Source organism: Neopsephotus bourkii, unplaced genomic scaffold (assembly GCF_033783945.1).
Source record: "Neopsephotus bourkii isolate Nb327-2 ecotype Australia unplaced genomic scaffold, CSIRO-AGI_Nbou_v1 NB_1181, whole genome shotgun sequence".
NCBI classification, from domain to species: domain Eukaryota; kingdom Metazoa; phylum Chordata; class Aves; order Psittaciformes; family Psittacidae; genus Neopsephotus; species Neopsephotus bourkii.
This window is the reverse complement of record NW_026901666.1, coordinates 2,980,728-2,997,802: the sequence shown is the minus strand read 5'-3', so window position 1 is coordinate 2,997,802 and position 17,075 is coordinate 2,980,728. Positions and strand designations below refer to the sequence as shown.

Below are 17,075 nucleotides of genomic sequence, written 5' to 3'. Positions count from 1 at the left end.
AGCTTGTGTAGAGGCTCATCTTGTGCAGAGGGACTGCACGATGCACGCGGACCAGTAAGATGGTTTATATGGGGCTTATAGAGAGAACTGCAACCTCAAGGAATAGGTTTTCTGTTAAAAAAAAAATAAAAGCATCATTCCGTGAATGCACGTGGCATATGGCAGCATATGGCCCTGCAGCCATCACTGTGCCTATTTGTTCTCCTTTTGCTTTGTCAAGAACTTTGTCAGGATTCTGGGAACTCGTTGAGGTGGCATATAGCCTCCATGTGAGATGCGCATTGACCTCAATTCTTGCTGAAAGTTGCAGAGGACTGAGGACATTTGGTCTTTTTTCAAGTTGAGACTCTAGGTCTTGAAGCATACAACTTGTTTGAAGGGAAGGGTAGAGGATGGGCTAATGTAACCTTCCTGCTAATGAAACCAGTCTTCCTTTTCTGGGTGGCTATTTAGGTTTTTGGCTGCTTCCACAGTGAAGAGACCTTGCCCCAACTAGGGATGGAGCTATGGTCTGGAGTGAAATAGACCTTAAGCTGTATCTTTTGTTCCTGAGCAGTGCTGATATCCCAAGTCATGCTGAAGTTTCAGCAGGCCGTCTTTACTCATTACTGAAGATGGGAGTGTAAATGATTACGTAAGGAGTTACTATTCTTTTTAAAGTGAATGAATATGAATGAATGAATGAATAACTGCAATGGAAAAGAAGGGACAAATCAATAAAGGAAAACCATCTAATAATAGTAATAATAACAATAAACAAATCTTGAGTTGCTTAAACCTTGTAATGTATGGCAAGCAGAAAGAGCCACCTCTGTTATGGGGTTATATTGACCTCCATGTGCTGCTCTGGAAGCTGAGAAGACCAGTACATCACAGGGGTTGCAGGAAAGCTAGAGAGGGGCTTTTTGCAGACACATGTGGTCATAGGACAAAGGGTAATGGCTTTAAAAACAGAGGGGAGATTTAGATTAGATATTAGGAAGAGGTTCTTTACTGTGAGGGTGGTGAGGCACTGGTGCAGGTTGCCCAGAGAAGCTGTGGATGCCCCATTCCCTGGCAGTGTTCAAGGCCATGTTGGACAGGGCTTGGAGCAATCTGATCAAGTGGAAGGTGTCCCTGCTTGTGCCAGGGGGGCTGGAACTAGGTGATCTTAAAGGTCCCTTCCAAACTAAACTGTTCTATGATTCTGTGATCATTTCCATGTGTGTACATGCCAATTTCAGAAAGACCCACGTCACAATTTAACTTAAATAATTCTGTCGTAAATACATACTTTGAATAATAGCCAGCAATTTTTTGTCATACAGAAAGCATTACTCCTGTGGACAAGACATGGTTTCTAGCAATGGGTTTTGCCTGTGCAGGTAATTGCTGTGGGTAAGAGAGGTCTGTGGGCAGGCAGGGATCACCGCTTCTGGCTTGCACAAGTTGTATGTTGCTCTGAACTGATCTTTGGCCTCTTTTGTCATGAGCAGTGAGTTCAGCACAGAGTGATCTGCACCAGGGTTTTTGAGATCTCAGGTTTCTATGCTGGTTTAGGAGGATGAAATCTTGGGATTTCATCTATGAGGCAGGAAGAATGTTTTCTGCCTGCTTTTCTGACAGATACTATTGGATATAGTACTCATGCATATAATTGTTATCATGAGATTTACTAACTGCAGCAAGAACGAAAACCAGTACACATTTGGAATGAACTTGTCCCTCTCTTGCTGCTCAGGTAAACTAAGTCATCATGCCTAGTGGTGGCTGGAATATGGTTTGGTTGGAGAGCAAAGGTTACCTTGCTGTTTTCTATGTTTCAGCCTAAGACTGACTTTTTTGGGAAATCAGCAGTGTCTGGTTCAACCAGGCTGTGAGGGATAACCGTGTGGCACCCCAACAAACTGACAGCACCTTCCTGAAGCACCCTTTTTCATGTGCAGCTCTCCAGTCAGAGGTTTTGGCAGCTTGAGGAACCACAATCCATGAAGTACCTAGTTAATCATGGATGGCTCTCTTCAATGGGAAGAAATGCTTTCTGATGCTTGCAAAGCAAAGATCCTAAAACTTCAAGCCCTGTGGTCGTATTCAATCCAGCCAAAGTGACTGGTAGTAGCCAGTCTCTCCATGATTCCACATCTTAGCCAAGAAATGAAATTTCAGCTTCTGTGTATGCAAGTTGAGTGTTTCTTGGCAGTACTGTAACAGCTCCAGTCCTAAATGTGGGACTTGTCTGCTTTTGTGGGAATTGGAGATAGAGATGTGTAAGTTACAGTGCCCAGCTTTATAAAAGCACATTTGAATGAACTGGATATTAAAGAACAGATCAAGATTGCACCCAGAAGTCTACTTTTGATGCTTTGGTTCTTGATAACGTAGTTCATTAAAAACAAAGCAAAACAAGCAAACAGCCACAGAACCACTGCAGAAAGCCAAATCTACTCTATTGTCTCTCTCCATCGGGATAGGTAGGAGCCTGCAGTTCCTCCCAGCCTGTGTGGTTCCGATTCTGCCATACAGTGTCAACATCATGCGGCACAATCAAAGTGTAACACATTGCGATGGAAGATGAGTTTCCATATCTGTATATCCATCTGTAAATGTAAATTTTTCTTTTACTAATTATTACATAAGCTGCAGGCTTCCTGTGCAGCAGGGTGTCTGTGCAATAGCCCTCAGTCGGGATTTTGCTAGCTGTCCCCAGCCTCGCAGAGACAGGAATGTGACGAGGCAAGCTGAGTGCGAGAAACAGCATGTAGGAGAAAGTCATGTTGTGCTTTACAAGGCCATGTTTGTTTGTGTTCCAGTATGAAATAGCTAAACAATGATGAGCAATCTTGTTTTGTACGATATTGCTCTCTTAAACCTCCATTGTGCTGTATGTGTGCTCACACACACCAATGTTTGTTAGAAGTTTTTAGTGGAGGTCCTGACCACTTTAAAAGATTGGAGCAACCTCAGTTCAACTCTTTGGTCTGCTGTGTCACCTCTTAGTTCAGCATCAGGACAGGCTCTTTAAGAATTTTGGGGTCTTGCAGGTGAAACTGCCTTGAGCATCTAAAAAAACTATAGGGAAGCTTGAATGTACCAAGTAGGATTCCTGTTACGGGAAGGAACTAAGATGAGAGGACACAAGAGGAGAGATGGACAGTGTGGGACAGGAGGGGTCTTTTTTTTACCAAAGTGTTTCATGCTGTCCCTAGCTCTGGTATTATTCAAACTCTAGTAAACCATCCATAATAATTGGCTGCCTGGAGGCCTGCTGCCAGTCCTGATACTTGTTCATTTTCAAGTGTTGTGGATTTTCAAAGTGCACTCTCTATTATTGCAAAGACATTTTTCATGTTCTCAGCTGAAAATAACATGTGCATATGAACACAGATACTAGGTCTTTCCTCTTCAGTGCCATGTATGCTTTATTAAGCATAGTGATTGCCATGTGTGCTCAATGTCTGGTAACTCCCAGATAGAGCTGCACTCAGAAAGCCTTTAGCTAGTCCTTCTGCAGAAGGATGCTTGCAGTTAGACAGTGCTGCCTGTTGTCTTGCTTAATGGATAAGCCAGAGGCTTTTTTCTCTGAGCAGGGCATGTTTTCAGAAATGCTTTCTGGGTTGTGATGGACTCTGCAGCACCCTAAATCTTTTCAAAAGAGACTGCTGTCATCTGGCTTATTGGAGCTCCTAATGGATTGATGCTTTAATTGCACAAGCTGCATGACAGAGCATTACAAGTTATGGCTGGATAGAGAGCAATTCAGTTCTGTATATTTATGGCAGTTGGAAAACAAAATTATTTGCAACCTCACTGAAGTCCTTATTTTCTTCCTATTTCTGAAACCATAACAGTTAAGAGTTGCTATTTTCTCTGCTCTTTTCTTCAGCAAGCAGGAAGACTGGACATGGCTAGCAGCTGTTTGTAGTGTCCAGGGAGATGATACATATATGAACTTTTCTTCCCTAAGCAGGCTGGGGCGTAGTAACACCGTGACAAGTAGGAATTTTCTGTTATCCTTTCCAGTCATCCAGCCATCTTGGCACCTATCTTTCATCAGTCTCAAGTGTAAGACCCGTCAGTGAGCAACCGAGACTGATGATTTGCCATTATTTTCTAGTTGCTGAATAAATAGACCCACTGTCCTTTCTGCTTTACCCTTTTTCCCTAGAATTTTTGAGATTGCTTCAAGCTTCAATGTTTTTGTCAAAGCTGAATTGTGCTAATTAATGAGAGAGGAAAATGAATGAGGGGGAAAATAAATAGTAAATTGCAGGTAAAATTAATTCACAGAAGACAAGTAAGGAAGAAAAGTTAAAAGGCTGTGAAATAAGAAATCTTTCATTGCCTTGAATAATACAATTATCTAGCAAAGCCTTTTTCCTTCAGATTGTTAGATCTAGTGTTCACTTGAAGTCACTGCATATGCTCCCACTTCACAAAATTCCTCTGTCTCTCAGGGTTTGTGAGGTTGAGGTTGGGTAACAGTTTCTGTGGTAATTGGTCCCTGAATATTATGTGCAAAGTGAAACTGGACATATGCAGTATGCCCCAAATTATCAGTTTGCTGCTCTAAGCAGTGTGAAAATAAAGAAATTAAAGGGTCTTTTTGATACAGTTTTGGTTATACAGAAAAAGATGGTGAATGCCTTCTTTCTTCTTTCTTATCCTGTCTCTTCCTGAAGACTTCTAACATAATTTGGTTTTCATTGTGTGGTCAGGCACTCAGTTGTCCTTCCCCAACTGTGACAAGAGCATGGATGCATCAAAGTGTTTAGTATCATCGCATCTATTGCAGTTTTAACAAATAACGAGCTGTCAGTCCAGAACTTCATTACACCTGGTGCTGTACAGGCAGGAGTGTTCATATTGGCTTGTTGCACAATATTGCTGTCAATATTCTGATCTTCAATCAAAAATTGTAAACAGAACCAAAAATCAAATACAAGAAGTGATGCTTTTGTCTGTTCATGGTTTTAAAAAATAATCAAAAGCTGAACTTCTGAGGATGACAAGGGTTATTTTTGCTTTATGTACTGCTTGTGTTATAGTAGTTCCCGGAAGCCTTAATCAGCTTCTGAGTCCCAGTTTGTGAGTAGAAGTCACTGCTGCCAAGAGTCCGGTGTTAACCACAGAAGCAGCTTGGCTGGTGAATGCAGAGTGCAGAAATGAGGAGCGGTGTAACCAGAAGCCTGAAAGATGACTGGGAAGTCAGTGAGAGGCCATGCTGGGGTAAGCGTGTGTACCTGGTTGGACTGTGCTGTCTTGCTCGGTGCAGAGCAGTGACTGAGCTGAGAGACTTGCTTGGTCTTCTGCTCTGACTCAGTGTGGACACTGGTATTCCTTGGCCCCTGCTGATGGTACGTTACAGAATGCCAGGTTTCATTGCTTACCTTGGACTGCTTTTTCTGTCCATCTTGCTGCTATTTGCGGAATTGTGCCTTGTTTTTAGTGTGATGCTGCAGCTCAGCATCATGTGAGTCACAGTCCTGGGGCTGCATCTTTCAGATAAGCCACTTGCTGTTTGGCACAACTTGCAAGAGAAGGGATCATGCGGATGTGATTATACCAATCCATATCATTTGGCATACAGGCAGTGATTAGCATTGAAGAGCAGCCTGGGGTAGCCTTGCAGTATCAGCTACTTTGGTTAAGACTACTTTGTTCTGACAGCATTAATTAAGTCAGTGCTCAAACATACACCACTAAAAGCCAGTATGCGAAACTGTGCATCCAGTATAGGTATCTATTTCTATTAAATTCCCTTAGAAAGCTACACTGAATCATCCAGAGGACTTGAATAAATACATAGATATGAGCCTGTGAACTTCTTGTTCACCATTTCCCCATACAGATGATTTCTGCAGTCCACCTACGTGTGTGATGCTGATATCTGAAAGATACCAGTGATTCAGATATCAGTCCTGTCAGTGATGTGTTCTGTGCCTTGTTCTCATACACCTTTCAGTACACAGAAAATTAAGGAAGAAATGACGTGGTCAGGAAGCACGTGGGTAAAGAACAGTGTCTCCTACTCTCGATGACAGCAGTAGTGGCTTCATCTCAGGCTTCATGCATGCCAGGGTGGGGTGCATTCCTGTTGCAGTGTATTGTGCCAGGTGGGACTAAAATCTTGGAAAGAGACCCATTCCCACTGCAGTATATTATTTCTATTTATTATTATGCCTTTTGATTTGTTATTTGGAGAGTGTGATTGCTTTTCCTTCTTCCTTTCAGCTGCTATTGAACCTTTGCTGTCTGTAAGTAAAAAAAGGTGATGCTAAGCAACTATAAAACATTCTTTAAAGCGTTTAGTGGACAATAAATGAGAAGCTTTTCTCTATCAGATAGTTGGTCTGTCTTTGCGACCTCTGGTCTGGGTTGTTTCGTGTTTTTTTCTGCCTGATTTTTTTTTCTTTTCTCTTCCTACCCCCCTCCCCCCCAAGCTCTGAACAGTGCAGGCTCTGGAATGAAGGATGTGCTATAATTTTAGGACTGTAATATTTAACCATATAAATTCAGCCTCCCACTGATAGACTTCCCCTTCAGTTGCTGAACAGAGATGCAGTTTGGAACAATAGACTAGGCAGGAGGTCTCCTGCTACTCATTTTGCCGAGGTGTGATGACTTGGCATGCTTTGCACTCTCTCTTTTGACTGGGGAAGAAATACTCTTATGCCCCTGCTGGTGATGCATTTGGAAGCTGAAGTTTTAATCTTGCCACCAAGATAAGATTAAAGAGAGGAATAACTGGCCACCACTGAGCAGCAGGAGAAGTTTCTTTGGTGCATGCCTAGCCAGGTGCTGTGGCTGGTGAGTTCCCTGGTCTCTGCTACATCCCAAAGGAAGCAGAAGGAAGAGCAGCATGTCTAGCTTCCGAGCTAGGAAAAGTTGTACTGCTGCCAGCAGCTAATGCTGGTTTTCAGCCTGTTGGTGTTAGATCTGTTCCAGCTCAGGCCTCAGATGTGTGTACCTGCAGATGCCTGGCTACCAACAGGCGTTCCGTCCTTTGCATCTCGCCTTGGGGTGTGGGGTGTAGGGTGGGCAGCTGTCCTGGGAAGGAATTTGTTGGGTCTGTTAAAATCAAATCTGTGTGTGAGGTGAATCCTGTTCTTGCTACAGAGGAAATCCACCCTGCCTAGTGACAGGATCATGCTTACAGCCAAATTATGAGTATGTCACAAAAAGAGAGCATCTGCTCATCGGTGGTTCAGTGCCAGAAGTCTTCTAATGGATATGTATTCACATCAATATTTAAGAACATGTTATTTTGCATGGAGTAAGAATACTGACTGCTGTGGTAGACTTGTGCTCCAGGCCCAAACTCTGCAGGGGCCTCAAGCATCCCCTGTAGTTCATGGAGAAAAGAAGGAGGCTATTAACCCAGGAAGTTGGGAAATAGTAACAAAAAAAAAAAAACAACAAAAAAGGGTGGAAGAGGACAATTAAAAGTAGGGGCTTTCTCCTCAATCTGTTGTCCCACCCAGAACCGCTTTGCAGTTCTGCAGGGGGCTGATGAGGAAACACACTCACACCTTGAACAATCGGCTGATGCACTGGTAAAGAAGATCTATACTGGTGCTGCCAGGAAAAAGCAGCAGGTTGTAGTAGTAGGGGACTCTACTTTGAAAGGCACAGAAGCACTCATCTGTCAGCCTGACCCAGTCTCAAGGGAGGTGTGTTACCTACCAGAGGCACAGATCAGGGATGTTGCAGAGAGGCTGCCTGCTCTAGTAAGTCCCATGGACTATTATCCACTTCTAGTGCTACATGTGGGTGCTAGGGATATAGATAGCAGTAGCCTGGAGAACATAAAGAAGGACTGTAGAGCCCTGGGAGAGGTTGTTAAGGGCTCTGGAGCTCAGACTGTCTTTTTGTCAATTCTCCAGAATAAAGGGGAGGACCTTAAAAAGGCTAGGAGGATTGGCCAGGCTAATAAATGGTTAGAACAGTGGTGCCATAGTCAGGGGTTTGGGTATTTAGAACACAGGACCCGGTTTAGGAGGCCAGGTCTACTGGGGGCTGGCGGGGCTGGTGGGAGCTGGTCTAACGGAGCAGTTTTGGTAGGAGGCTTGCCAGACTGGTCAAGGATGCTTTAAACTAGATGTGTTGGGGGTGGGGGTATCATTCCATCCCAACACACCCAGTCAGTTGCCAGCACCTATAATAAATGCTCAGAACAATGTAGAGATATTCCAGCTGCTCCAGCCAATGAGCCGGCTTCATTTGGAGCTCGGCTCAGATGCCTCTATACAAATGCCCATAGCATGAGGAACAAACGAGGAATTAGAGATGTGTGCACATCTAAGGGGGTATGATGTAATAGGCATCACAGAAACATGGTGGGATGGCTCCTATGACTGGAGTGTTGGAATGGAAGGTTACAGACTCTTTAGAAAAGACAGGCCTGGCAGGCACAGAGGGGGAGCTGCCCTTTTATGTTAGGGATAGGCTGGAGTGTATGGAACTCTGTCTGGGGACAGGTGAGCAGTCAACAGAGAGTTTGTGGGTCAGGGTTAAAGGGAAAATAGCTATGGCAGACATTACTGGGGGGATCTGTTACAGACCGCCTGATCAAGAGGAATCTGCGGATGAAGCACTCTATAGGCAGATAGGAGCAGCCTCACGCTCGCAGGCCGTTGTCCTCATGTGGGACTTCAACCACCCTGATATCTGTTGGAATGACGGTATGGCCCAGCACAAGCAATCCAGGAGGTTCCTCGATTGTGTGGAAGACAATTACCTTTTGCAGGTAATAGAGGAGCCGACAAGGAGAGGTGCCATGCTTGACCTCGTGATCACCAACAGGGAAGGGCTGGTTGGAAAAGTGACATTCCAGGGCAGCCTTGGTTATAGTGATCATGAGATAGTCGAATTCAAGATCCTCAGGACAGTGAGAAGAGCGTGCAGCAAGCTCACTGCCCTGGACTTCAAGAGAGCAGACTTTGGCCTCTTGAGGAACCTGCTCAGTAAGGTTCCATGGGATATAGCCTTAGAGGGCAGGGGGGCTCAAGACTGTTGGGTGATATTCAAGGATCACCTACTGCAAGCTCAGGAGTGTTGCATCCCAACTAGAAGGAAATGCAGCAGGGGGGCCAGGAGACCTCCTTGGATGGATAAGGAGCTGCTGAGAAAACTTTGAGGGGAAAAAAAGAGGCTTATAAAAGGTGGAAGCAAGGACAGGCAGCCTGGGAAGAATAGAGGGATGTTGTCCAGGAAGCTAGGGACCAGGTTACGAAAGCTAAGGCCAACTTCACTAAGGATGTTAAGGATAACAGGAAGGGATTCTATAGGTACGTAACAAGTAAAAGAAAGACTAGGGACAAAGTAGGCCCCCTATGGAAGCTATCAGGAGAACTGGCTGCCCTGGATTTGGAGAAGGCTGAGGTTCTGAATGACTTCTTTGCCTTGGTCTTCTCTAGCAAAGGCTCTGACCCCACCACCCAAGTCTTGGAAGGCAGACGCAAGGACTGTGAGAATGAAGACCTTGGGCCCACTGTAGGAGAGGATCTGGTTCGAGACCATCTTAGGAACCTGAATGTGCACAACTCCATGGGACCTGATGAAATCCATCCGTGGGTCCTGAAGGAGCTGGCAAATGAAGTTGCTAAGCTGCTGGCCGTCATATTTGAGAAATCATGGCAGTCAGGTGAAGTTCCCGATGACTGGAAAAAGGGAAATATAACCCCCATTTTCAAGAAGGAGAAAATGGATGAGCCAGGCAATTACAGACCAGTCAGTCTCACCTCTGTGCCTGGCAAAATCTTGGAGCAGATTCTCCTGGAAGGCATGCTAAGGCATATGAAAAACAACAAGGTGCTTGGTGACAGCCAGCATGGCTTCATTTGGTGGCCTTCTATGATGGGGCTGCGGAACTTATGGACAGGGGTAGAGCAGCTGATGTCATCTACCTGGACTTGTGCAAAGCATTTGACACTGTCCCACACAACATCTGTGTCTCTAAATTGGAGAGACATCAATTTGATAGGTGGACCACTAGGTGGATTAAGAACTGGCTGGATGGCTGCATGCAAAAAGTTGTGGTCAATGGCTCAATGTCCAGCTGGAGACCAGTCACGAGTGGTGTCCCTCAGGGATCGGTGTTGGGACCGGTCTTGTTCAGCATCTTTGTGGCTGACACAGACAGTGGGATTGAGTGCGCCCTCAGCAAGTTTGCCGATGACACCAAGCTGTGTGGTTCGGTTGATACGCTGGAGGGAAGGAATGCCATCCAGAGGGACCTTGACACATTTGTAAGGTGGGCTGATGCCAACCTCATAGAGTTTAACCATGTGTCCTGGGTTCAGCAGTCGTTTTTTCTCCTTCTTAGTAGCTGGTGCAGGGCTGGTTTTTTTTACTTGAGGGCCACGAGAATGATCAGGGGACTGGAGCACCTCCCGTATGAAGATCGGCTGAGAAAGTTGGGTCTGTTCAGCCTGGAGAAGAGAAGGCCGCGTGGAGACCTCATAGCAGCCTTCCAGTATCTGGAGGGAACCTACAAGGATGCTGGAGAGGGACTCTTCACTAGGGACTGTAGTGACAGGACAAGGGGTAATGGGTTCAAACTTAAACAGGGGAAGTTTAGATTGGATATAAGGAGGAAATTCTTTACTGTAAGGGTGGTGAGGCACTGCAATGGGTTGCCCAAGGAAGCTGTGAATGCTCCATCCCTGGCAGTGTTCAAGGCCAGGTTGGACAGAGCCTCGGGTGGCATGGTTTAGTGTAAGATGTACCTGCACATGGCAGGGGGTTGGAACTAGATGATCTTAAGGTCCTTTCCAACCCTAACTGTTCTATGATTTTATGATTCTATTACTTAGAATATGTGTCCCTGTGCTGCAGGATATAAGGAAAAAAAAAGTTTGAAATACATAATGCTTTAAAATGGAACATGGTCTTGGAACATAGAATCATAGAATAGTTAGGGTTGGAAAGGACCTTAAGATCATCTAGTTCCAACCCCCCTGCCATGGGCAGGGACACCTCACACTAACATGTATAGTGTAACAGATTTTGGAGCTCTCTAGAGATATAAACATATAGGACATATTTATTATGTCTAGGTAGTAATATAAAAAATAATGTTTTATTATTTTTATGCCTTCATTTTTTTTTCTAGGAATGTGGTGACTTAGAAATTGTTACACTGGTTATATAATACAACACAGTATACATAGTCCAGTGCATTCTTTCTTTCCCTTATTTAAAACCAGAAATAGTGTCTCTTAGCAGTGGTCAGACATTGCCGTATATTCTTCCTACTGTGTACAGTCCTGGGGCTGGATCCTTTTGCAGCTCTGCATTATCCTGATTCTTTTGAAGCTCTAATGATGGTGGTTTTGTGTAGTTTTTAAGACATGCAAAATATGTAGGTTGAAAAGTTAGGCTGCTTTTCAAACTGTATGCAGCTCTTTGTATACCGACTTTTCTAGCAGCCATTACCAGCCCAGCTAGGAGCTGGAATGTGGAACCTGGGGAGTGTGTGATTGCTGAACATCGCCTGCAGTCAGTGCAGAGCACTGGGATCGGGAAGGTGAAACGCAGACCTCTCCTGTGCTGGGAGCAGACTAACAACCCAAGCATTAATTAGTCAGATGATGTCTTGAACGGAACAGGATTCTGCAAGGCTGGAGTCTGGCTTAAGCAAAGGTCATCGATCACTAGCCAGGCATTTTAATTAATACAGCAAAAATTCCATTTGCTTTGAAAATGGCTCAATAATGGACACAGATTGCCCATTCAGTATTAACCTGGAGTGGAAAATTAGACCTGGACTTCAGGATTTTGAGGTCTTTGTAGGAATTTTCTTCTATAGTGAAAATTTACTTCACCTTTTGTATGAATGCCCAGTCATACACACCTCCATCAGTGGTGCTCCTTGAAATCTAGGTTGAGGTCTTAGTCTTGCTAGGCTCTGGGTGTCTGCGGTTTTGGAGAAGAGGATTGGTATTTCAGATGCATCATGAGTAAACATTCCCTTTACCTTATCTGTTTCACTTGTCCCCACACAAACATAAATATTGGCTTTGTAGGATGCTGAAGTTAGGTTGGTTTATAAAAAGAAGAGAGGAGCCACTGCATACTTCAGATGTTGCCAGGCATCCTGCGTAATATCCCAGACAAAAAAAAAAATCTTAACTGTGGCAGTACCTTATTTCCTCCTTTATAGGTGGTTACATTCTGCTGCTGCTTGGATGTATTGTTTTCATTTTAGATCACTCTATAGTTCTTCTGAGGCCCTGTTGAGTTGCTTTTAATAATGCAACTTTTGCCACTTTTTCCCTCTTGAAGCACAGAACAAAGCGAGTGGCAGCCACGGCAGGGAAGGGAGTACAGACACAATGGCACTGTATCTAAAGGGAGGAGTGATTCTAACCAAGCTTTGTAACACCTTAATTATATTTGATGTGACCCGGCCCTTGACAATCTTCAATCTGCAGTTGTGAAACAGGATTTAAATAGTCTAAAGATTTCTGGACAGTGCCTGCAACTGAGCTGTATTTCACTGTGTCAGTAAGAAAGTGAAGAAGTGCTTTGAAAGAAGTTTTCCTAGAGATTTTTGTCTTTGGCTTAGTGCACCTGATCAGTAAAGCCAGGTTATTTCTCTGCTAGGTTCTGCAGGTTTCTTTTTTTTTCTGTAAAACCCACTCAAGTAAATGAAGTAAATACTTTAAAAGTATTATATATGAATCTGATTGGGGACAGGGTTCCCATTTCTAACATATGTTTTCTTAGTGACATGAATTTAATTTCAGGGCTCAGCAGATTCCTACACAAGCAGACCCTCAGACTCTGATGTCTCTTTGGAAGAAGATAGGGAAGCAGTCCGCCAAGAAAGAGAACAGCAAGCAGCTATACAACTTGAAAGGGCAAAGGTATGTTCTTTTCACCTTCAGTAATAGCTAAGTTGCATGGCATTTATCTTTTGCCCAGTGTTAAAATTCACACTGTTGGTTTATAATGAGGTGCTGCCTTTGGAAATAGTTCGGCAACTGAGTCAGGTTGTCTGCAGACAAGATATTTGGGATATACAGTGTAAATATTCTCAAGCTGAACTCTGCTGGCTTTTGTGAAATTATTAGGTCTGAATTTTGATGTATTTGGGAAGTGTCCTTTGCCAGGTTTTTGGTGATTTGATAAAATTCTTGATTCAGAAGTTTCCACTGTTTGTGATGTCTGTTTCTATTTGTAGTCCAAACCAGTAGCATTTGCTGTTAAGACTAACGTGAGTTACTGTGGAGCTCTGGATGAAGATGTTCCTGTCCCAAGCACTGCCATCTCTTTTGATGCCAAGGACTTCCTACACATTAAAGAGGTAAACCCAAGAACTAGTAAAAGGGAATGTGAAAGGGAATCTTTTTCCATGTCAAGTACTGTACTACAATTTAAACAGTTGGAGCTGAACCATACCACCATACCAGATTAATAAGAGAGTCAAGAGCTGAGTGGAGGCAGGAGAGCACAGCACATCTGTGTGATTAGCAATGATGTGGTGGTAGTGCTTCAGCCTTTTTGGAGTTCCAGCACCCTGGTGTGGTTATCTTGCATGTTTTAAATGCTTGATGTTACTGACTTGTTGGATTTTCATGTCACAGGAAGGAGGTAACATCTTGTTATATTTTAAACATCCTTCAACAGTGTAGATTCAGATTCTTTTCATCAAATGAAGATTTTGATGGATCATAAATTACATAATGGAAAGGGATTCTATTGATCAGAAAGTGGAGTAGCACCAGGTTACACCAGGCCTTCATAAAGCATGGGATGGGCTTGTATAGGAGGAACTAAGACATAGAATAATACAGTAAGAAAACAAAATATTGAAGAGGACAGATAGAAAAGTAAGGAAAAAGGAATGGGCATAAATAAACCCTGAGTATGGCCTTGGTAGAGAAAAATACATTTTATTTCATGTTGAGCATATTTTCTGCAACTCTTAACCTGAAGCGAGGCCTCTGAACTTGCATAAATCCCTGTTGTTTTGTAGGTTTGTACACAGGCTTTCAGCTTGCAAGAACATTTTTCATCCCTGCATTCTGGGTTTGTTTTAGGGTGTTCAGTACTCATTTCTCTCTTTCTTTGAATATGTGTCAGTCATCACTTCAGAGTACTGATATCCCTTAGACTGAGGACATTTAGGAGGAAAACACCTGCTTCTGCACCTCTAGAGGCAGATATTGGTGATAGAACAGGGGGGTTGCTTTAAATTCTTTCTTCCTGAGAAAGACACAGGAGGGACAGTTCCATTTTCTCAGTTTGCTGTAAACAGATGGAAATTTGATTTGGATTTTTTTGTTTGTTTCTTTGGCATGTTTCTATTTGTGTGGAATGATGCTTAAACCCCTGCTGGTGAACTGGAGTTCTGAATCTGAACCTGCCTATTGCTGCATGCAGAATAGCCCCTCCTGTTTGTTCCCCAAGAAAGTGTTCTCTTCTGCCTAGCACCACACCTGAACTCCCTTGATGTACACCACTTTATTTATAATCTGCTTCCCATCAGGAAAAGGTCCTTTGCTAGCACTCAAAGTTGAATGCAGTCAGCTGCATCCATTACAGCACTCAGATCACATTCTCAGCTACCTTCCCCAATGTTTTTCCACTCACACCAGAAATGTACCCTGCCTAAATACTGTCTTTCTAGTCTCCATTGCCCAGTGTTCATGTAATTCTGTTCATCACCATTAAAACTAGTGTTTGGTCTTGATTTACCTAGGATGTAGCTACCTTTATTTTCAGCCCAGTGACTGAATTTAATGTACTAAGCTCCTGCCATGCTGCCCTGAACATTTTTCCAGAGAAGTGTTGAAAGTCCGTGTCTTGGCATTCTGTGAGTTTTCTCCCAAGATCTAAATAGCCAGGATCTCATTGCCACTAAACTGTAAGCCATATGGCTTACTGGTATTTGTCAGCTCTGCTAAGGGTTTAGCACAGTTTCTTTGTTAATACTGAAACCTTCAGCTTGCCTGAAGCTGTGGCTGTAACTCAGTAGGGTGTCAGGAATTTCAGGAAAACTCCCCATGCTGGAGTCTAGCTGCATGGAAAAAGGCTTTGCAGAGATTGTTTTTCAATGATCTGGCAGGCTTGCTTGAACCAGAACACGCATGATTCCAGATTTTAGAATAATGCTAAACTAGGTAAGAAGTAAGGTCACTCTGTTGACAGGATGTAACAGCAGCAGTAACCAATGAGTTGCTATATTGAGAATGTGTCCTGTATGTCTCATCTGTCTCCTACAAGATATATATTATGTGCTTACTGAAAGATGAAGTGGCAACAATAATTGACAATGCAGAAGAAATCATGGGCATGGCAACGGATAGGAACAAGCTGTAGTCCTCCCACATACTGAATGCGAAGAATAACATATGGGAGGTAATGACCTAACACAAATAGCCCTGTGTTCCTTGCTGCATTGTTATCATTTGTATTGTTCAGATACTCTCAGCATAACACTGATTCTGATGTCATGTCTAGAGGCGTCACCCAGAGGTTCATGACCTGCTAATGGAAGAAAGATTCTCATATTCAAGCTGTACATTTAGAACCAAAATAGAATGGGTGGTGCTCATGGAACTCAGCTTTTGCAGTGGTTTAAATCCATCTGATTTACAGATGGATACAGAAATCCAATGGATTTCTCTGATTTACAGCAGCAGAATGCTACATATGGAAGTATTTGTTTTAAAGAATGCAAGTAGTTTGTCAATTTCAGCAGAAGCTATATACTTAAAATTAAGTTTTGCTTACTGACATTTTCTGAATTGGGGTCATAATAGCATGAAGAATAGAGACTTAAAAAGTTGAAGTGCTAAAATAATGGAACATCTTGCATAAATAACAGCTATATAAAGAGGATAGGTTTTCAAGATAAGGATATAAGGATTGCATTTCCCTTAGCTATACATGTAGTACTGGTGTGTATGTATAGGTTACTAAAGGGCTAATTTATTTTTCAAAGATGCTGAGGGTCTATATGTTTCAGAGACTGCTGTATCTTTGACAGCTAGGATATGGTATTTATGTGTTTCTGCAAGAAGTAGGGCTTGAGAATATGGAACCAAGACAACTGATCACTTTTAAAATATTTCTGTGATAACTTTTTCCTTAAGGCATGCAACAAATTGGTACACTCATGCTGGTCTTAATGACTTGACAGTCAGTTGTGAAAGCTAATGGTTCTTTTAAACACTGAGGTGCCTAATGAAGCACAGCAGAACGTAAGGTTTTCAGATATTTTTCTTCAAAAGCTCTGCTGGCAGCCAGCTACAACAAATCCATTTCCACTATGACATCCACTATGATACCACTTTTCATCTTTCCATCATTAAAGTTAGGGCAGACTTCCAGTAATGCAGAAAAACATGTGTTACTAAGGTTAATGATAAAATTAAATCTTATACTTTCAGGTATATATTTAAGTTTCTTCATAAAGGTGAATTTTTCTTCAGCTGTCATACATTTAAAAGTGTATGCCTTCAAAGAGTTCAGCTACTTCTAGGCAGTGGCACTATAAAAGCCTCATTTGTAGAGAGGTGTCACAACTTTGGTTAGAGCTCTACCATAGCATAACCAGGTGTGGGTTTGGTTCACTGCTGAAGCTGGTAAGTTTTCTATGTTGTCTTGGATAAGTTTATCTTTATTTTGGTTTCTAGAATGGTCTTTATAGAGTTTTTCCACCAGATGAGGTTTTTGCAAAGGGATAACATGGTAATAACATCCGTACAAATATATGGAAAGCAGGGAGAAAAACTGGCAGTGGTGGTGATGGTATCTTTGGTGTAGACCATTACATTTTACAAGGAACCATTTACTGTTGTTTTGGTGGTGATCTGAAGGTGTTACTTTGACTGGTTTATATGGCTGCTGTGACATAGCTTGGTGGCCTTTCTTCACCAGAAATTGGTTTGTCTCATTAAATCACCATCACACTCAGCACCTTAGTGGGTGACATTAGAGGAAAAGTCACAGCACACAGGATGTGTTGGGGCAGTTAAGAGATAAGCCAGTACTGCTGCAGATAACGCTGCTTTCCACTGTCTGGCTGCAAAGAAGACATTAACCTTCCAAATACCTTTAACCTAACTCAGATTCACATGGATTGT

General features: G+C 42.9%; 1 protein-coding gene across 5 annotated transcripts in view; it reads left to right on the top strand.

Moving 5' to 3' along the window:
- The window catches only part of CACNB4 (calcium voltage-gated channel auxiliary subunit beta 4), a 108,644-nt gene that overhangs the window by 65,329 nt on the left and 26,240 nt on the right, over window positions 1-17,075 (top strand). For all 5 annotated transcript variants that reach the window (XR_009727005.1, XR_009727006.1, XM_061363758.1 and 2 more), the window contains 2 exons: window positions 12,729-12,848; window positions 13,166-13,288. Coding sequence is in view for 3 of the 5 variants with exons in the window: in XM_061363758.1 (XP_061219742.1) it covers window positions 12,729-12,848; window positions 13,166-13,288 (243 nt within the window). In the remaining 2 variants the exon portion in view is untranslated. The remainder of the gene's footprint in view (window positions 1-12,728; window positions 12,849-13,165; window positions 13,289-17,075) is intronic.